The sequence below is a fragment of the Dendropsophus ebraccatus genome, chromosome 4 (genome assembly GCF_027789765.1).
Source record: "Dendropsophus ebraccatus isolate aDenEbr1 chromosome 4, aDenEbr1.pat, whole genome shotgun sequence".
Taxonomy (NCBI): Eukaryota; Metazoa; Chordata; class Amphibia; order Anura; family Hylidae; genus Dendropsophus; species Dendropsophus ebraccatus.
The window spans coordinates 167,815,973-167,839,089 of NC_091457.1; the positions used below are offsets into that span (position 1 = coordinate 167,815,973).

Sequence of the window (23,117 nt, forward strand, 5' to 3'; positions counted from 1 at the left end):
TGGCTCTCCTTACACACATATACATATACTTGGCTCTCCTTACACACATATACATATACTTGGCTCTCCTTACACACATATACATATACTTGGCTCTCCTTACACACATATACATATACTTGGCTCTCCTTACACACATATACATATACTTGGCTCTCCTTACACACATATACATATACTTGGCTCTCCTTACACACATATACATATACTTGGCTCTCCTTACACACATATACACACATATACATATACTTGGCTCTCCTTACACACATATACATATACTTGGCGCTCCTTACACACATATACACACATATACATATACTTGGCTCTCCTTACACACATATACATATACTTGGCTCTCCTTACACACACATATACATATACTTGGCTCTCCTTACACACACATATACATATACTTGGCTCTCCTTACACACATATACATATACTTGGCGCTCCTTACACACATATACACACATATACATATACTTGGCTCTCCTTACACACATATACATATACTTGGCGCTCCTTACACACATATACACACATATACATATACTTGGCTCTCCTTACACACATATACATATACTTGGCTCTCCTTACACACACATATACATATACTTAGCTCTCCTTACACACATATACATATACTTGGCTCTCCTTACACACATATACATATACTTGGCTCTCCTTACACACATATACATATACTTGGCTCTCCTTACACACATATACACACATATACATATACTTGGCTCTCCTTACACACACATATACATATACTTGGCTCTCCTTACACACATATACATATACTTGGCTCTCCTTACACACATATACATATACTTGGCTCTCCTTACACACATATACATATACTTGGCTCTCCTTACACACATATACATATACTTGGCTCTCCTTACACACACATATACATATACTTGGCTCTCCTTACACACACATATACATATACTTGGCTCTCCTTACACACACATATACATATACTTGGCTCTCCTTACACACATATACATATACTTGGCTCTCCTTACACACATATACATATACTTGGCTCTCCTTACACACATATACATATACTTGGCGCTCCTTACACACATATACATATACTTGGCTCTCCTTACACACATATACATATACTTGGCTCTCCTTACACACATATACATATACTTGGCTCTCCTTACACACATATACATATACTTGGCTCTCCTTACACACATATACATATACTTGGCGCTCCTTACACACATATACACACATATACATATACTTGGCTCTCCTTACACACATATACATATACTTGGCTCTCCTTACACACACATATACATATACTTGGCTCTCCTTACACACATATACATATACTTGGCGCTCCTTACACACATATACACACATATACATATACTTGGCTCTCCTTACACACATATACATATACTTGGCGCTCCTTACACACATATACACACATATACACACATATACATATACTTGGCTCTCCTTACACACATATACATATACTTGGCTCTCCTTACACACATATACATATACTTGGCTCTCCTTACACACACATATACATATACTTGGCTCTCCTTACACACACATATACATATACTTGGCTCTCCTTACACACATATACATATACTTGGCGCTCCTTACACACATATACACACATATACATATACTTGGCTCTCCTTACACACATATACATATACTTGGCTCTCCTTACACACACATATACATATACTTGGCTCTCCTTACACACACATATACATATACTTGGCTCTCCTTACACACATATACATATACTTGGCTCTCCTTACACACATATACACACATATACATATACTTGGCTCTCCTTACACACATATACATATACTTGGCGCTCCTTACACACATATACACACATATACACACATATACATATACTTGGCTCTCCTTACACACATATACATATACTTTGCTCTCCTTACACACACATATACATATACTTAGCTCTCCTTACACACATATACATATACTTGGCTCTCCTTACACACATATACATATACTTGGCTCTCCTTACACACATATACATATACTTGGCTCTCCTTACACACATATACACACATATACATATACTTGGCTCTCCTTACACACACATATACATATACTTGGCTCTCCTTACACACATATACATATACTTGGCTCTCTTTACACACACATATACATATACTTAGCTCTCCTTACACACATATACATATACTTGGCTCTCCTTACACACATATACATATACTTGGCGCTCCTTACACACATATACATATACTTGGCTCTCCTTACACACATATACATATACTTGGCTCTCCTTACACACATATACATATACTTGGCTCTCCTTACACACATATGGAAACGAGCTGAAAACATTTCTTTAATATTGGAAAAGATCCATCTCTGATCCCAAGGTGTATTCCCCGTACAATCTGCTGCCTCCTCATTGGTGACCATGTCTGCAACCCCAGAGCACCGAGACATGTTACACTTATTATGTAATTATAATTAAAAAGATAGATACGAGATAGATAGGATAAAGATAGATAGATGATAGATAGATAGATAGATAGATAGACCGGAGATAGATAGGAGATAGATAGATAGATAGATAGATAGATAGGAGATAGGAGATAGATAGATAGATAGGAGATAGGAGATAGATAGATAGATAGATAGATAGGAGATAGATAGATAGGAGATAGGAGATAGATAGATAGATAGGAGATAGATAGATAGATAGATAGATAGATAGATAGGAGATAGATAGATAGGTAGGAGATAGATAATAGGAGATAGATAATAGGAGATAGATAGATAGATAGGAGATAGATAGATAGATAGATAATAGGAGATAGATAATAGGAGATAGATAATAGGAGATAGATAGATAGATAGATAGGACATAGATATAAATAATAAGCCATTTTAGATGCATCACTGTATGAATATAAACAATTTATGTTACTTATATCCGGATATAATAATTACAGGGTCTCCATATAATTTTCAGTTTTTTAGCATGTGTAACGTGTTTCTTGCAGATGTTTTTCAGCAGGAGAGAGGAGGAGACATCTGCTCTTTATGGCACCTGCTGAGCCCGTACACTCCAGAATAGGAGATTTGGCTGCCTATACTCAGCTGCCATTGTCAGTAATTGTCTGCCTCCACTTTGACTGTCCCTTTAAGGGCGCCCGCGGTGCGGTGATTGTGGCTGTGAGGTTTACTGATGGCCGCACGTGAAGACGCCGCTGTGTTATATTAACGTCTCATCATACAGATGGCTGATCGCTTTTTTCCTCACCTGCTTCTCCGTCGCTGTGGATGATTAATTTATTTTTAAATCTTTTGTGGTAAATTTTACTGCTGTGATGTTATCATAGATGACCGATATATAATATTATGGCATGACCTCACATTACGGATTCTATTCTCTATATATACTGTGAGGGTTGTATCACATCTCATCATAACCACAGGGGGACAGAGGCTGCAGATGCCCCCACCCATTAGTCTGAGGGGGTGTCCTTGCCTTAAAGGGGCATTTACATCTCAAACCTTTAAGACATATGCACAGGGTGCCATAGTGTCTATTAGATACAAAACCACACTGTCTCCTGTCTATTATTGTTACTGTTTGAGAATGTTGCGGATGTTGCTATGAGGATAGGGATAAGGTTTTAGTGCCAGCTGTGTAGCTGTAAAATTGCTCCTGTTCTGTCACTTTGTGTGTCAGTACACCCTGTCCACAGCTCTCCTGGGTAAGGTTAATCCTGCGAAGCACTTGTCAGGTTACATTAAATGGCCTGTTCTAAAATTGTGTCTGGCAGAATAATAAGGGTCATTGCTAATGACATTTATGCTTCTGGTAGACATGGGGTTTAGAACAGGCAACCTGATGTATCCTGACAGGTGACTCACAGGGTATACTTCACCCAGGAGAGCTGTGGACAGCGTGTGATGCATTGGCATACAATTTCAATGTCCACAGCTCTCCTGGGTGAAGTTAACCCTGTTTAGAAGAATAGAATATGTCAAAGCAATAATAAAGTCTTTTCACAGGTCGGTTCCTATAACACTGTCCTGAAGAGAGCAGCCACAAAGATTAAAGGGAGGCCACATCTAGTTGTTGGTGATATTGGATGTTTTAGATTCCCCTGGGGCAAACACCTAATACTTGTGTCTGAGGTTATCCCAGAGATGCCCTTGGTATTGGTGAGGTGCAGTAGAATTCAGCCAACAGAGAGACAAAGTATTATGGTGTAATAGCACACGCTGTGTCCATTACCCTCTACTTGCTCAGGTTCACACTGCATTGTCATCATCTACCTTTTCTTCTAGCTTGCTTCTCCCGAGACAGTCTTCTTGCTTTGAGCTGATTTAATGCTGGTTTGGGCTCCCTCTAGTGGCAGGAATGCACCTGTTCTTCTGTATTTATAGCCCAGCCCACAGGCTGTGGAGACTTCTGGCAAGTTCTCCTTAGTCTATATTATATAGTCTCCACTTCCATCCCTCTTTGCTTAGTAGTTAATGTTGATTCCAAGCAATCATCAGTTATCTGGATCCCCATTTCTTTCCAGTTCAAACCAAGTTTTATCTGAACTGTGTCCATCTACCACTGGACTTTCCTGCAGTTCCCCAGGGTCCTTCCCTGAGGATAGCGGCCTGGGAGTCTCCTTTACCGTAGTCTAAGAGGCCTTGCGGTGAACACTGGTGAAAACCGGGAACTCCTTAGACTCCGCTCCTCAGAGGAGGGTCATCAGCACTCCTCGGAGATCCAGGGGATCCACCTCTTAGTGCTTTACCGCCCATTACATATGGTACAACAGTGACTTTACTGGTACATAAGGTATAATGGGTTACAGTCTTTTTATCAGTGGAGCACCTTCAAAATGGCCCCCGGCCAGAAATGGATCACTGAAGATGGGTCAGTAAGTGCAAATGTCTCTCTCAAATACAACACATATACCTCCTATGCAATATAACGACAGCATAGGGGAATACTCACATATAGAGCAATACCCATAAATACCACAAAAAATAGAAAAATAAGTTATAAAGTAGGATGAGCTTTTGCCCAATGGGAGACACTCTTAAAGGCGTCCATTATGATTAAGAGTACACCTTTAACTTTTAAGAGTCACTTTTAAGAGATATAGGCTCGACCTCTGGCCCTGAGGCATCCTCACCTTCTAGGAGGAGCGGACCGCTGCAGGGATGGTTTCTGCCCTGTGGGGTGACCTCCATGGACTGGTCTCAGGCTCTCTGGTGTGTCAACCAGAGTATGACATTGGTGCAGGGGATATTTCTTGTCACACTCCTCCAACTCTGTGGGAACACAGGCATCGTCTGGTGGCGAAACACCCAGCTGGGTGATTACAGCAGCCCGCCATCCATGCGGCCCTTGCCTAGCGGTGTAGTCCACTCCCTCACTGGCTTCAACATTATGCTGCAGGGTAGTCTCTTTTTACAGAGCTCCTGCTTACAAGCAGGGTACAGCCATGTAGGACGTCCCTCAGAAAGCCAAAACCTTTCACCTTGTAAAACTCTCTTATAGTTGCCTTTCTCCGCTCAGAACATGCTTCCCTCGGGTCTGGCTGCTCCAGACATCATCATTCTCCTGTTTCGTCTCCTTGTACTATCTCCTATAAGACAAAGGTGAACTGGGGGGAGATGATGCTGAAACAGCTGTGGATCAGCTTCTGGGGACTCAAGTGATCATGATGGCCTCAGTGGGACTGCTGCATGCTCAGGAACGCCGTATGGCCTCAGTGGGACTGCTGCATGCTCAGGAACGCCGTATGGCCTCAGTGGGACTGCTGCATGCTCAGGAACGCCGTATGGCCTCAGTGGGACTGCTGCATGCTCAGGAGTGCTGTATGGCCTCAGTGGGACTGCTGCATGCTCAGGAACGCTGTATGTCCTCAGTGGGACTGCTGCATGCTCAGGAACGCCGTATGGCCTCAGTGGGACTGCTGCATGCTCAGGAACGCCGTATGGACTCAGTGGGACTGCTGCATGCTCAGGAGTGCTGTATGTCCTCAGTGGGACTGCTGCATGCTCAGGAATGCTGTATGTCCTTAGTGGGACTGCTGCATGCTCAGGAACGCCGTATGGCCTCAGTGGGACTGCTGCATGCTCAGGAGTGCTGTATGTCCTCAGTGGGACTGCTGCATGCTCAGGAATGCTGTATGTCCTCAGTGGGACTGCTGCATGCTCAGGAACGCCGTATGGCCTCAGTGGGACTGCTGCATGCTCAGGAATGCTGTATGTCCTCAGTGGGACTGCTGCATGCTCAGGAACGCTGTATGTCCTTAGTGGGACTGCTGCATGCTCAGGAACGCTGTATGTCCTTAGAGGGACTGCTGCATGCTCAGGAACGCTGTATGTCCTTAGTGGGACTGCTGCATGCTCAGGAATGCTGTATGTCCTCAGTGGGACTGCTGCATGCTCAGGAACGCCGTATGGCACCTGCGGGACTGCTGCATGCTCAGGAACGCCGTATGGCCTCAGTGGGACTGCTGCATGCTCAGGAATGCTGTATGTCCTCAGTGGGACTGCTGCATGCTCAGGAACGCTGTATGTCCTTAGTGGGACTGCTGCATGCTCAGGAACGCTGTATGTCCTTAGTGGAACTGCTGCATGCTCAGGAATGCTGTATGTCCTCAGTGGGACTGCTGCATGCTCAGGAATGCTGTATGTCCTCAGTGGGACTGCTGCATGCTCAGGAATGCTGTATGTCCTTAGTGGGACTGCTGCATGCTCAGGAACGCTGTATGTCCTCAGTGGGACTGCTGCATGCTTAGGAACACTGTATGGCCTCTCTGGGACTGCTGCATGCTCAGGAACGCTGTATGTCCTTAGTGGGACTGCTGCATGCTCAGGAACGCTGTATGTCCTCAGTGGGACTGCTGCATGCTCAGGAATGCTGTATGTCCTCAGTGGGACTGCTGCATGCTCAGGAACGCTGTTTGTCCTCAGTGGGACTGCTGCATGCTCAGGAACGCTGTATGTCCTCAGTGGGACTGCTGCATGCTCAGGAACGCTGTATGTCCTCAGTGGGATTGCTGCACAATCAGGAACGCTGTATGTCCTCAGTGGGACTGCTGCACACTCAGGAACGCTGTATGGCCCGATGGGCCTGATGGAAACCTTTAAAGAGGATGTACCACCTGGGGAAGCCGGTGCCGCGGTCCGTTTTTTGGACCGAGGCCCGGTTCCCCTGCACGGCGCTGTTCTATGCACTGGAACCGGCCGGTGCTCAAGCACTGGAGGTCGGCCGCCCCCGGTGGGAGGGAATTCCCTCCCCTGTATGACGCGGCTCCTTAGAATGAATTGAGCCGCGTCATACAGGGGAGGGAATTCCCTCCCACCGGGGGCGGCCGACCTCCAGTGCTTGAGCACCGTCCGTTTCCGGTGCATAGAACGGCATAGAACTCTTTAAGTATGTTAAAGGACTAAATCAGATTCAGGGGGAGGTGTTTTTAGAAAAGAAAACTAACCTCAAGAACAAGAGGACACAGCGAGAAGTGTCTGAGGGAAAGATCAGAAGCAAAGTGAGAAAATATTACTTTACTGAAAGAGTAGTAGATACTTGGAACAAACTTCCTGCAGAGGTGGTTGGTAAATCTACAATAACTGAATGTAACCTGCCTGGTAAATACATTTATCTATCTGCCTGGTATATACATATATCTATCCTAAGATAATAAGAAGGGAAATACTAACAGGGCGACTAGATGGACCATCTGTCGACAATCTTCTATGTTTCTATATTAGGCTCCCTCTAGTGGCAGGCATATGTCTGTTCACCTGTATTTATACAAGTTCTAGTGAATTCTAGGCTGATCACCTGAGGGTGTTTATAGCCATCTCCTCCAGACCTCTGTGCTCAGTTGTTGGTGTGTTTCAGTCAGAAACCATGTCTGTGCTCCCTGGCTATCCACCACTACTTTGCTTCCTAGCGACCTTCTGGCCGTTTGGATCTCGTTCCTTTCCTAGTTCTCCACTCAGCTCCACATAACATTTTGGAGTTCGACCTCAGAAGACGAGCATCTGATCCCGGGCTCCAGGACTCCTTCAGTCCTTTCAGTTTGTAGTCACTGGGAGCCTTCTCAGAGGGTAGCTTTTCTGGGACCCTGCCTTGTGGCGGGCTCCTTAGACTCCGGTCTCTGGAGGGGGTACGTCAGCACTCCTCAGTGATCCATCTCCTCGCTCCCGCTCTATCCGTTAGGGACAGTGTAACTAAAATTATTTTGTACGTGTAAACTTACTCCTATCTTATAGCAAACTTCGGACAGAATTTGGGTTTGATGGGTTCTGTTCACTCATCTACCCTGGTGTCCCATGCACTTTAGTCCTCAGTCTCATGAGATATTGCCGGGATATTATATTCTAGGCTCCAATTCTTACAGCACCTCCCAGAGGCCTCAGTTCCAGGGTCCAGTCCTGGTGACACGTTGCCATCGGCGCGGGGGGGGGGGGGGGACCCATGTGTCATATATCGCGCAGTTTATATATATAACATGTCAGGAATTCTCATTTGTTGGAGAGATGGGATTTTTTCCTTGTATAATAGCTTTTTAGCCCAGTGTCAGTGTATTGCTAATCCAACGTTCCTTATTGCGGATCTGTCACAATTTGTACAATGTTCTCCGAGAACGCTGGGAAATTACTCACATGAAACTCCCTAAATAAAAGAGACATCTCACATCTCGTAAAGGAAGACAAATGACGAAGCATCAATATCGCTCCCCGGAGAATCTATCCTGACAGCAGACGTCCACCCCCAGGATACAATGTACAAGATGGAAGGTGACGATGGTTTCAGCAGTCCTCACTATTGTTTACACATGCAGGGAGAAAAGACGCCGAACGGTGACAACTAGTAACTAAACAGCCGGATGAAGAGTTTTGTTTCTTTAAATTATATAAAATATTTGGGGGATTTATAAGGTTTATGAACAGATTTTGCACTTTGATGTGAGTGAGGGGGTAAGTATTCACACTACTTTACTGACACAGGGTGTCAGTACAGTAGCACACATATTAAAGCAGTTTTGGAGCTCCTGGACTCATCATCCATTATGATGCTGGGAGCTCTGAAACTGTTTAAGGGTACAATACAGTAAAAAATCTATAAAGCAGCCATACTTACCTGTCTGCGCTCCTCCTCCAGCGCCAGCTCTGCTCCTCCGCTCAGTGACAGCCAACTCAGTCATTCACTGGGGACAGCGCACTGATTTGCTGAGCAGGCTGTTACTGAACGGAGGACCAGAGTTGGCACTGGAGGGGATCGGGAGGAGCGCAGACAGGTAAGTATGGCTGCTTTATAGATTTTTGTACTTTAGCAGCTGCACAGCGTCTTAGGTCTTACAAGATGCTGTGTGAGACACATTAGAACTCCAGCAGTGTACCAGCAATTGACTGCATCCCGCCAAAGTTCTAATGTGTCTTGCTGAAACCTATTACATTTTTTGTATAAGCAACAAAATTTGTATTTATTTTCGTTTAAACATCCCTTCAAGGGACGAAATGGGCAGAAATTAGAACAAAAAAATGTAGGTCAACCAGGTGTCCTCCACTGTGGTGAGCAGGGCGCCCCTGGTTAAAAGCTCGAGTCTCCCATTTATTTCTATGGGGTTCATTACTTAAGTCAAACAGTTTAGTGCTCGCTCAACACTTATGGTCGATAACTTTTCGAAACACTTTGTATCAATAAATCAAATCAATAGTTAATAGAGAAAACTTTGTAGTATATGCTATAAAAGAAGAATTCCCCTTTTTCTATACGTCGTGCTCTTCCTCCATCTTCCTAATCTAATCAATTACTGGTTTATAGGGGCCCAAGGCTCAGTGATGTGTAGGGGGTGAAGTGTCTGATCCCATAGAGGAGATGCTGTAGAGAAAACTGCTGAAAATCCTCCTGCTGTCTATGATAGAAAGGAGTCAGATTACACAGGACATGGCAGCTCACTGGGACACATCACAGGGCTATGGGGTCTAGACCCTGGTGGGGTGAAGGGAGACAGGAACAATATTGGGTGGTTTTTGTTAGGATTAATTGTTGTACATTGTCCCTTATGGGATATAGAGTTCTGATAACACAAAGCCCCCTTATATCCGGCTGCACCTCTGCAATGATTTCATACAAGAGGGAGGGCGCCATTTTGCATTTGTATTGTATTCTCTTTATTATATATTCTGGTGATGGGGTTAGGATTGGTTATTGGGGTTTAGGGGTTAGGGGGTAGTTTAGGAGTTTGGGGGTAGTTTAGGGGTTGGAGGAGTCCCTTAGAGGTGGGGGTAATTAATGAATTGTGGGGTAGTTTAGGTATTGGGGGGGTAGTTTAGAGGTTGGGGGGTCATTACTTGAATTTGTTTTATCTGAACAAACAACCACAGTTGGGGTCTCGTCACCTTTATCCGGCGGATACGACGCTGCTGCTATTTGAAGCCTGCGGCTCATGGAACAATAATGAGGTCTTCTTCCTCCTCCTCCTCCCCGGGGGTGATGGGGATGCTGGCTGGTTTATCTGTCATGTCCCATATTCCGGGGGTGATGGGGATGCTGGCTGGTTTATCTGTCATGTCCCATATTCCGGGGGTGATGGGGATGCTGGCTGGTTTATCTGTCATGTCCCATATTCCGGGGGTGATGGGGATGCTGGCTGGTTTATCTGTCATGTCCCATATTCTGGGGGTGATGGGGATGCTGGCTGGTTTATCTGTCATGTCCCATATTCCGGGGGTGATGGGGATGCTGGCTGGTTTATCTGTCATGTCCCATATTCCGGGGGTGATGGGGATGCTGGCTGGTTTATCTGTCATGTCCCATATTCCGGGGCTGACGCTCAGCCATCGTGTGCTATCTCAGCAGTGCTCAATCGTCGGGGGACGTCTGAGCGGGGGTTTCGGCAGCGCTGACAATGACATTGAAGTGGAAATAAAGCTTCAAAGAGACTGAAACAAAAAATACAAACAAAAAGACAAGCGGTGGTTATATGGGTCATAGAGAGAAGCCTCCTCCGCACCCACCAGGCTGTGTCTTCTAGGATCTGTGTGTCTTCACAGACCTTTTACATCATTGCTTCTCTTACATAAATTTTTCTCGTAGATTTGGGTCAGTGAAGCTTCTATATCACTCAGGGTTTCTCGCACTATATACAACGTCTCTATCAGGAGAACAAGGACCCTCCAACCCCAATGTACTTGGTGAGGACTGTGAGGGGCCGAGGGGATGGGGAACCTGCCGCCCTCCAGCTGGGCCAAATCTACAAATCATCATCCAAAGCTTCGTCTGTCCGGGCATGATGGGAATTGTAGTTTTACACCAGCCGGAGGACTTATAGGGGTTCTCCAGCATTAGAAAAACATGTCCACTTCCCCCCAGAGACAGCACCGCTCTTGTCTCTAGTTTAGGTGCAGGTTTTGTAACTCATTTCCATTGAAGTGAATAGAGCTTAATTGCAACCTCCACCTGACCTGGCGACAAGAGCAGTGCTGGAGGAAAGCGGCCATGTTTCTGTAGCCCTGGAAAATCCCTTTAAGTTTCCCCATCCCTGAGAGGAAAACTCTGGTGAAGATTTTGTCCTCTGCATCTGGGCTGAGGTTATTGGCTGGGATGTCCATGTGGGGGCCAATGTGGTAGGGTGGTCTAATCCTGCTCATGGATCAAAAACGTAAGGGGGACGTCTTAGAGACATGACACAGACCTGAATCTTGAATATGAATGTCTTCTCTTTAATTACATCACTTATTAGAGTCGTCCCAGGTGGCTGCTCAATAGGAGGGGGTGCTTTCTGTTCCAGACCCCCATGGGTACTCTCTGCATCCAGGGTTTAAGTTATGCTATTACTACTCTTATGTTCTGTGCCCAGCAGTAATGTACCAGGCTCCATCATGTGTCCCTGTGCCCAGCAGTAATGTACCAGGCTCCATCATATGTGCCCAGCAGTAATGTACCAGGCTCCATCATGTGTCCCTGTGCCCAGCAGTAATGTACCAGGCTCCATCATGTGTCCCTGTGCCCAGCAGTAATGTACCAGGCTCCATCATGTGTCCCTATGCCCAGCAGTAATGTACCTGGCTCCATCATGTGTCCCTATGCCCAGCAGTAATGTACCAGGCTCCATCATGTGTCCCTGTGCCCAGCAGTAATGTACCAGGCTCCATCATGTGTCCCTGTGCCCAGCAGTAATGTACCAGGCTCCATCATGTGTCCCTGTGCCCAGCAGTAATGTACCAGGCTCCATCATGTGTCCCTGTGCCCAGCAGTAATGTACCAGGCTCCATCAGTACCAGTACTATCAAGTGCCACTATATACCAGTGCTATAAAGTGCCACCATATCACAGTGATATAAAGTGCCGCCATATACCAGTGCTATAAAGTGCTGCCATATCCCTGTACTATAAAGTGCTGCCATATCCCAGTGCTATAAAGTGCTACCATATACCGGTGCTATAAAGTATCCCAGTGCTATAAAGTGCCGCCATATCCCAGTGCTATAAAGTGCTGCCATATCCCAGTGCTATAAAGTGCTACCATATACCAGTGCTATAAAGTATCCCAGTGCTATAAAGTGCCGCCATGTACCAGTGCTATAAAGTGCTGCCATATCCCTGTACTATAAAGTGCTGCCATGTACCAGTGCTATAAAGTGCTGCCATATACTAGTGCTATAAAGTGCTGCCATATCCCTGTACTATAAAGTGCCGCCATGTACCAGTGCTATAAAGTGCTGCCATATCCCTGTACTATAAAGTGCTGCCATGTACCAGTGCTATAAAGTGCTGCCATGTACCAGTGCTATAAAGTGCCACCATGTACCAGTGCTATAAAGTGCTGCCATATACCAGTGCTATAAAGTGCTGCCATATACTGGTGCTATAAAGTGCTGCCATATACCAGTGCTATAAAGTGCCGCCATGTACCAGTGCTATAAAGTGCTGGCATATCCCTGTACTATAAAGTGCCGCCATGTGACATTGCTATAAAGTGCTGGCATATCCCTCTACTATAAAGTGCTGCCATATACCAGTGCTATAAAGTGCTGCCATATCCGTGTACTATAAAGTGCCGCCATATACTAGTGCTGCCATACTCCTGTACTATAAAGTGCTGCCATGTACCAGTGCTATAAAGTGCCGCCATATACTAGTGCTGCCATATTCCTGTACTATAAAGTGCCGCCATGTACCAGTGCTATGAAATCTTCTCTGGTTGGAAATAACCCGGAATTACTTTATAACGTTGGTTCTGTCTGTAGCCGCTCCCTCTGACCTGCCCGGTGCTGCAGAACATTCCGCCTCAGTGTAGGGAGGAGAATGAGGAGAGTTGTTGTTATTAGGATCATTATTTATTGTTATCTATGTTATTTTTTCTATAATTTCCCAGTTTTTCGCCCGTCTTGTCCCTTCGCTCTCAGCTCCGCCCTGTTCTTAGTCACTTGTTATACTGTTGTATGCGGTGTTATTATTATTGTTAATATTATTATTTTTTCTATATTTTTCCCGTCTTGCGCCCGTCTCGTCCCTTCGCTCTCCCCTCCCCCATGTTACTTGTTATAGCGCTGTATGTGGCGTTATTATTATTATATATATATTTTCCCTATATTTTTCCCGTCTTGCGCCCGTCTCGTCCCTTCGCTCTCCCCTCCCCCATGTTACTGGTTATAGCGCTGTATGTGGCGTTATTATTATTATATATATATTTTCCCTATAGTTTTCCCGTCTTGCGCCCGTCTCGTCCCTTCGCTCTCCCCTCCCCCATGTTACTTGTTATAGCGCTGTATGTGGCGTTATTATTATTATTATTATTATATATATATTTTCCCTATATTTTTCCCGTCTTGCGCCCGTCTCGTCCCTTCGCCCTCCCCTCCCCCATGTTACTGGTTATAGCGCTGTATGTGGCGTTATTATTACTATTATAATATTTTCCCTATAGTTTTCCCGTCTTGCGTCCGTCTCGTCCCTTCGCTCTCCCCTCCCCCACGTTACTGGTTATAGCGCTGTATGTGGCGTTATTATTGTTATATTTTCCCTATAGTTTTCCCGTCTTGCGCCTGTCTCGTCCCTTCGCTCTCCCCTCCCCCATGTTACTTGTTATAGCGCTGTATGTGGCGTTATTATTGCCTCCCTTCCTCCTCCTCCTCAGATAAGTAACAATATGGAGTTGTGTCTCTTCTTCCCCCTGTATCCTCCCCAGTAGAGCAGAGCAGGAGAGGAGATCACACTCCAGGCTGCACAGAGGAGGAGGAGGAGGAATCTGCTGGGATCCTCCGCACACGCCTGTAGCATGCAGACAGCTGTGCAGCCGGCGTCCTCCGGAGCTGAATTCCTAATGTAGCTGGTGTGTGAGGAGGGCAGAGCTGCTGGGAGCAGGACAAGGCTCCTCTGTCTCCTCGGGGGGAGGGAGGATCTGCAGCTTCTGCTGGGATTTCTGCTGCTGCTCAGGAGAGGATGGCTTTGCCATGGGGCAGCCTCACCACTTGAGTCTCTTCTTCCCCAGCACTGTGGCCAGGAAGGAGAGGAAGGAGCTGGCGTGTGATTCCCATCGTCAGGGAGGCGGCTGGAAGCCTGAGAATAGGCAGCAGCAGCAGCAGGCAGGATGGCTGAGTGATCGGTGGAGGATCAGCAGCAGCAGCAGCAGCATTGTGTGACTGTGCCAGCAGCGGATCCCGAGCAGCCTGCACTGACCGATCCTGCTGATCTCCTGCGGCGGCTGCTGGGGATGTAGAGTTCAGCACTGGAGGCACGGACAGCTCCCCCCGTGCTTTCCGCTCTGGAGGCTTCTGTCCATGAGTCTGCGCTTCTCCCTGACGATCATGCTTTATTTCCAGATGGTGATCATGGCAGGGACAGTCATGCTGGCTTATTACTTCGAGTACACGGACACGTTCACCGTCAACGTCCAGGGCTTCTTCTGCTTCGACAGCTCGTACACCAAACCGTACCCGGGACCGGACGAGAGCAGCGATGTCCCCCCGGTGCTCCTCCTCTCCCTGGTCACGGGGGTCCCGGTGCTGGTGGTAAGCGGCAGATACTCCTCTATATGTATGTGTGATCGTGCAATGTGTGTGTGCCAGGTGTGATCCCGGCAGTGTATACATGTAGACAGATAGTATACAGTACAGTATATATATACATGCCAGGTGTGATCCCGGCAGTGTATACATGTAGACAGATAGTATACAGTACAGTATATATATATATGCCAGGTGTGATCCCGGCAGTGTATACATGTAGACAGATAGTATACAGTACAGTATATATATATATATATATATGCCAGGTGTGATCCCGGCAGTGTATACATGTAGACAGATAGTATACAGTACAGTATATATATATATATATGCCAGGTGTGATCCCGGCAGTGTATACATGTAGACAGATAGTATACAGTACAGTATATATATATATATGCCAGGTGTGATCCCGGCAGTGTATACATGTAGACAGATAGTATACAGTACAGTATATATATATATATGCCAGGTGTGATCCCTACAGGACTGGAGACAGATAGTATACAGTACAGTATATATATATATATATATATATATATATATATATATATATATATGCCAGGTGTGATCCCTACAGGACTGGAGACAGATAGTATACAGTACAGTATATATATATATATATATATATATATATATATATATGCCAGGTGTGATCCCGGCAGTGTATACATGTAGACAAATAGTATACAGTACAGTATATATATATGCCAGGTGTGATCCCTACAGGACTGGAGACAGATAGTATACAGTACAGTATATATACATGCCAGGTTTGATCTGTACAGTGGGGGGGCCATATAGTATATCCATGTACACAGAGACCATATAGTACAGTATATACATACATATATACATGCCAGGTGTGATCCCCACAGGACTGGAGCCAGATAGTACATACATATATAGTACAGTATATACATACATATATACATGCACACAGAGTCCATATAGTAACAACACACAATGCATATAGTGTCTATGCACAGAGGGTCTATATAGTAATGCACATGTATACATGCCAGATGTGATCCTTACAGGACTGGAGACAGATGATATCAGGCATATATAATATCCCTGCACACAAAGTTCATATAGAAGCAGATATATACATACCATGTGTGTACTGGAGCCAGACCATGCAGTGCACATGTATACATGCAGGATGGGTATTATTCATGCACAGAAAGTCCTTGCAGCACATACAGTATACAGAGATGCATATAATGTTAGTAAATATATTTATGCATCAATGCTCCATACTTAATATGCAGAAACAGAGAGATACATATATATATATATACAAGCAATGTGTGTAATATGCAGAGACAGAGAGATACATATATACAGGCAATGTGTGTAATATGCAGAGACAGAGAGATACATATATACAGGCAATGTGTGTAATATGCAGAGACAGATACATATATATACAGGCAATGTGTGTAATATGCAGAGACAGACAGATACATATATATACAGGCAATGTGTGTAATATGCAGAGACAGATACATATATATACAGGCAATGTGTGTAATATGCAGAGACTCCTCACAGTCCTGCCACCACATTATACATATATATACATGCTGTGGATGTGCTGGTCATGCATAGGAGCTCTCTGTGTTGCAGGAAGGGGTTAATCCTTCTCTGATCATCATTATTTGCTATTATTATTGTTATTGTTATTATTGCAGATTTGTGGATTTGATTCTTTTATGAACATTCCCTGCACTTTATTAGCATTTGTGCAGCTGCTGCATGGGGGGGTTGTGTATTGTGCTGTGCTGTGAGCTCCCTCTTCTGACAGCCTCTGATTCCTCCTCCTCCTCCTCCTCCTCCTCCTCCTCCTCCTCCTCCTCCTGGTTCTGGAGCTGCTGCTGATCTCTGGGTCTCCAGTCACACTCATGTGCAGCTCTGCAGATCAGTGCTGGGGGTCTGGGGTCAGCATCCAGCTTCCCTCTGCTTTGGATGAAGTAGATGGTGACTGCCACCTCTCAGCTCTCTCCTCCTGGTGCGGCATAGGGGGCTGGAGGGATTATTAGCTGCAAATAAAGAGAAGCCCCTCTGTGACCTGGAACCTAATGGGGGCTTCATAGACTGTCAGGGCACTGGGGGGATCAGACCAGAGGGTGGCAGCTTCTTCATTCACAGACTGGAGCTGTCACCCTGACTCCTTGTTATAAGATTAAGGGTTTATGCTGCCTCCTTAGTGACTGTTAGCTGTAACCCATGTGTGGCTGTATAGAGCTGAAGAAGTGTCCCAGTATATAGAGAGCAGCGGGGCTGGAGACATGGAGAGTGTGGGATATGGGGATGTATGGAGAGTGTGGGATATATGGAGAGTGTGGGATATGGGGATGTATGGATAGTGATGGGATATATGGAGAATGTGAGATGTGTGGATATATAGATATTGTGGGATATGGGGATATATGGAGAGTGTGGGATATATGGAGAGTATGGGATATATGGAGAGTGTGGGATATATGGAGAGTGTGGGATATATGGAGAGTGTGGGATATATGGAGAGTGTGGGATATATGGAGAGTGTGGGATATATGGAGAATGTGAGATGTGTGGATATATAGATAATGTGGGATATGGGGATATATGGAGAGTGTGGGATATATGGAGAGTGTGAGATGTGTGGATATATAGATAATGTGGGATATGTGGAGAGTGTGGGATATATGGAGTGTGTGGGATATATGGAGAGTGTGGGATATGTGGATAATGTAGGATATATGGGATATATAGAGAATGTGGGATATATTGATAATGTGGGATATGGGGATATATGAATAATGTGGGATATATGGAGAATGTGGGATATATTGATAATGTGGGATATATGGAGAGTGTGGGATATATGGAGAGTGTGAGATGTGTGGATATATAGATAAAGTGGGATATATGGAGAGTGTGGGATATATGGAGAGTGTGAGATGTGTGGATATATAGATAATGTGGGATATATGGAGAGTGTGGGATATATGGAGAGTGTGGGATATATGGAGAGTGTGGGATATGTGGATAATGTAGGATATATGGGATATATAGAGAATGTGGGATATATTGATAATGTGGGATATGTGGATATATGAATAATGTGGGATATATGGAGAATGTGGGATATATTGATAATGTGGGATATGAAGATATATGGAGAATGTGGGATATATGGATATATAAATAGTGTAGGATATATGGATATAGAGAGTGTGGGATATATAGAGAATGTGGGATATATTGATAATGTGTGATATGTGGATATATGGATAATGTGGGATATGTGGATATATGGATAATGTGGGGTATTAAGATATATGGAGAAGGTGGGGTATGAAGATATATAGAGAATGTGGGATATATTGATAATGTGTGATATGTGGATAATGTGGGGATATGTGGATATATTGATAATGTGGGATATGTGGATATATGGAAAATGTGATATGTGGATACTGTATATGGAGAATGTGGGGATTGGTGGATAATGTGGGATATGGGGATATATGGATAATGTGGAGTATATGGATATAAGGAAAATGTGGAATATGGGGATATTTGGATAATGTGGGATATGTTGGATATATGGATAACTAGAAAATGTACCCGGCGCTGCCTGGGTATAAAGTGTCAGTGTGCTAATTAGATTTGTTCTAAGGTGCCCAGGAGGCCAAGCTAATGGTATTGTTTCATCTGAGTTAATCAGTGGAATTAGTGTATACCTGTAGTGCATAGTTGGAGGGGGTCTGTATACCCACAATGTATAGTTTTCAGGGGTCTCGCATATCTGTAGTGCATAGTTGGGGGGCTGTATACCTATAGTGTATAGTTGGGGGGGGTCCTGTATACCTGTAGTGTGTAGTTGGGGGGGCTGTATACCTGTAGTGTATAGTTGAGGGAGGTCCTGTATACCTGCAGTGTACAGTTGGTGAAGGTCCTGTATACCTGTACTGTATAGTTCGGGGATCCTGTATACCTGTAGTATATAGTTGGTGCTGTATACCTGTAATGTATAGTTGGAGGAGGTCTTGTATACCTGTAGTTTATAGTTTGAGGGTCCTGGATACCTGTAGTGTATAATTGGTGGAGGTCTTGTATACCTGTAGTATATAGTTCGGGGGTCCTGTATACCTGTGGTGCATAGTTTGAGGGTCCTGTATAACTATAGTATAGAGTTGGTGGAGGTCCTGTATACCTGTAGTGTATAGTTTTGGGGTCCTGTATACCTGAAGCGTATAGTTTGGGGTCCTATATACCTGTAGTAAATAGTTGGTGGAGTTCCTGTATACCTGTAGTGTATAGTTTTGGGGTCCTGTATACCTGTAGTGTATAGTTTGGGGTCCTGTATACCTGTAGTATATAGTTGGTGGAGGTCCTGTATACCTGAAGTATATAGTTGGTGGAGGTCCTGTATACCTGTAGTGTATAGTTTTGGGGTTCTGTATACCTGTAGTGTAAAGTTTGGGGTCCTGTATACCTGTAGTATATAGTTGGTGGCGGTCCTGTGCACCTGTAGTGTATAGTTTTGGGGTCCTGTATACCTGTAGTGTCCTGTATACCTGCAGGGTCATATTTACCATTAGGCACCCATGGTCTGGTGCATAGGGTAGCACCTTGCAGAGGGGCAGTACCCTCCCGTTCAGACTAGCCAGAAAATCTGGTGTCTTTTCGAGGGGGGTATGGCGGTATTGGTCAGGTCTGGCCATGACAACATCATGTGGCAGAGAGTCCCACAGTCTTACCGCTCGTACAGTAAAGAACCCGCGTTGATGCTGATGATAAAATCTTCTTTCCTCTAGACGTAGAGGATGCCCCCTAGTCATGGTTACAGACCTAGGAGTAAGGAGACCCCTACAAAGACCTCTGTACTGTCCATTCATATATTTGTACATTGTGATCAGATCGCCTCTAACACGTCTTTTTTCTAGTGTAAATAACCCCAAGCTTGATAACCTGTCCTGGTCCTGTAACCCACCCATTCCCTTAATGACCTTTGTTGCCCTCCTCTGCACCCGCTCCAGTTCAGCTGTGTCCTTCTTATATACCGGTGCCCTATGCTGTATACAGTATATACCATGTGTGGTCTGACCAGTGATTTATAAAGAGGCAAAACTATGTTCTCATCTTTAGCATCTATACCTCTTTTGATGCACCCCATTATTTTATTACCTTGGCCGCTGCTGCCTGGCACTGATCACTATAGATGAGGTTACTGTCCACCAATACCCCCAGGTCCTTTTCGGAAGTAGTGTTACCCAGTGTTTTATTATTTAGCACCTAACTGTACTTAATATTTTTATGGCCCAAGTGCATAACCTTACATTTATCCACATTATACATCATCTGCCATTTCACTGCCCAAGCCTCCAGCTTCTCCAAATCCCTCTGTAATATGATATTATCCTCCTCTGTACTGATTACTTTACCCAGTTTAGTAATATCTGCTAAAATGGAGATTCTACTCTGTAGCCCCTCTACAAGATCATTAATAAAAATATTAAAAAGAAGTGGACCTAACACTAACCCATGTGGGTCCCCACTAGTAACTGTGACCCAACACTGACCCCTGTGGTACCCCACTAGTAACTGTGACCCAACACTGACCCCTGTGGTACCCCACTAGTAACTAAAACCCAATCTGAATATGTTCCATCAATGACCACCCTCTGTTTTCTATCACACAACCAGTTACTTACCCATTTGCATACGTTTTCCCCGAGTCCCAGCATCCTCATTTTATAGACCGACCTTTCGTGCGGCACAGTATCAAATGTCTTTGAAAAGTCCAGATACACAACATCCACAGCCTCCCCCAGGTCCAGTCTATATACACATATACAGCCTCCCCCAGGTCCAGTCTATATACACATATACAGCCTCCCCCAGGTCCAGTCTATATACACATATACAGCCTCCCCCAGGTCCTGTCTATATACACATATACAGCCTCCCCCAGGTCCTGTCTATATACACATATACAGCCTCCCTTAGGTCCAGTCTATATACATATATACAGCCTCCCCCAGGTCCAGTCTATATACACATATACAGCCCCCCCAGGTCCAGTCTATATACACATATACAGCCTCCCCCAGGTCCAGTCTATATACACAACATCCACAGCCTCCCCCAGGTCCAGTCTATATACACATATACAGCCTCCCCCAGGTCCAGTCTATATACACAACATCCACAGCCTCCCCCAGGTCCTGTCTATATACACAACATCCACAGCCTCCCCCAGGTCCAGTCTATATACACAACGTCCACAGCCTCCCCCAGGTCCTGTCTATATACACAACATCCACAGCCTCCCCCAGGTCCAGTCTATAACTTACCTCTTCATAGAAGCTGATCAGATTAGTCTGACAGGATCGATCCCTCATAAATCCATGCTGGTGCTGCGTCATAAGATTGTTTTCATGAAGATACTCCAGTATACGTCTCTAATATATTATACCCCAGTATAGCATCTCTTACAAACCCCTCAAATACTTTACCTACTATAGATGTTAGACTTACGGGCCTGTAGTTTCCAGGATCACTCTTTGACCCCTTCTTGAATATTGGTACCAGGTCTGGTATGGCAGTGTTATCCAGTCACAGTATGGTGGTATTGGTCAGGTCTGGTGTGGCAGTGTTACCCAGTCACAGTATGGCGGTATTGGTCAGGTCTGGTATGGCAGTGTTATCCAGTCACAGTATGGCCGTATTGGTCAGGTGTGGTATGACAGTGTTATCCAGTCACAGTATGGCGGTATCGGTCAGGCTTGGTGTGGCGGTGTTAAATGTGACGTGTGGAGCTATTACCTACCTATCCTGATGCTAATTGGTGAGTGATGAAGGGGCGTCTTAGGTTTAGTGCTTAGGGCAGCAGCAGCTGGTAATACTGTCCTGTATACATGTACTGTATAGATGGAGTAGGGGGCCCTGTATACCTGTACTGTATAGATGGAGTAGGGGGTCCTGTATACATGTACTGTATAGATGGAGTATACATGTACTGTATAGATGGAGTAGGGGGTCCTGTATACATGTTCTGTATAGATAGAGTAGGAAGTCCTGTATACATATACTGTATAGATGGAGTAGGGGGTTCTGTATACATGTACTGTATAGATGGAGTAGGGGGTCCTGTAAACATGTACTTTATAGATGGAGTAGGGGGTCCTGTATATATGTACTGAATAGATGGAGTAGGGGGTCCTGTATACATGTACTGTATAGATGGAGTAGGGGGTCCTGTATGCATGTACTGTATAGATGGAGTAGGGGGCCCTGTATACCTGTACTGTATAGATGGAGTAGGAGGTCCTGTATATACATGTACTGTATAGATGGAGTAGGAGGTCCAGTATATACATGTACTGTATAGATGGAGTAGGGGTCCTGTATACATATACTGTATAGATGGAGTAGGGGGTCCTGTATACATGTACTGTATGGATGGAGTAGGGGTTCCTGTATACATGTACTGTATAGATGGAGTAGGAGGTCCTGTATATACATGTACTGTATAGATGGAGTAGGAGGTCCTGTATATACATGTACTGTATAGATGGAGTAGGGGGTCCTGTATACATGTACTGTATAGATGGAGTAGGGGGCCCTGTATACCTGTACTGTATAGATGGAGTAGGGGGTCCTGTATACATGTACTGTATAGATGGAGTAGGGGGCCCTGTATACCTGTACTGTATAGATGGAGTAGGGGGTCCTGTATATACATGTACTGTATAGATGGAGTAGGGGGTCCTGTATACATGTACTGTATAGATGGAGTAAGGGGCCCTGTATACATGTACTGTATAGATGGAGTAAGGGGCCCTGTATATACATGTACTGTATAGATGGAGTAGGGGGTCTACCAGTTATTACTGTGGATGTTGTGCGGCAGCTTCCCTAGTAACCATTCAGATTCCAGCTGCCTGTGAAAATGAAAGCAGTAATCCTATTGGTTGCTAAGGCTCCCAACTGCCGTTTACTGCTGGAGACATGCAGCTAATTATATCACCTGTGTGCAGTGTGGAGATTTTCGCATTCATCTCTAT

General features: G+C 44.8%; 1 protein-coding gene across 2 annotated transcripts in view; it reads left to right on the forward strand.

Moving 5' to 3' along the window:
- Positions 1-23,117, forward strand: part of PLPPR5 (phospholipid phosphatase related 5) — a 257,710-nt gene that overhangs the window by 42,984 nt on the left and 191,609 nt on the right. The window contains exon 2 of one of the 2 annotated variants that reach the window (XM_069969091.1): positions 14,869-15,057. In XM_069969091.1, the coding sequence (XP_069825192.1) occupies positions 14,869-15,057 (189 nt within the window). Of the gene's footprint in view, positions 1-14,755; positions 15,058-23,117 lie in introns of those variants that run through there. The other variant, XM_069969089.1, reaches the window with a different exon arrangement.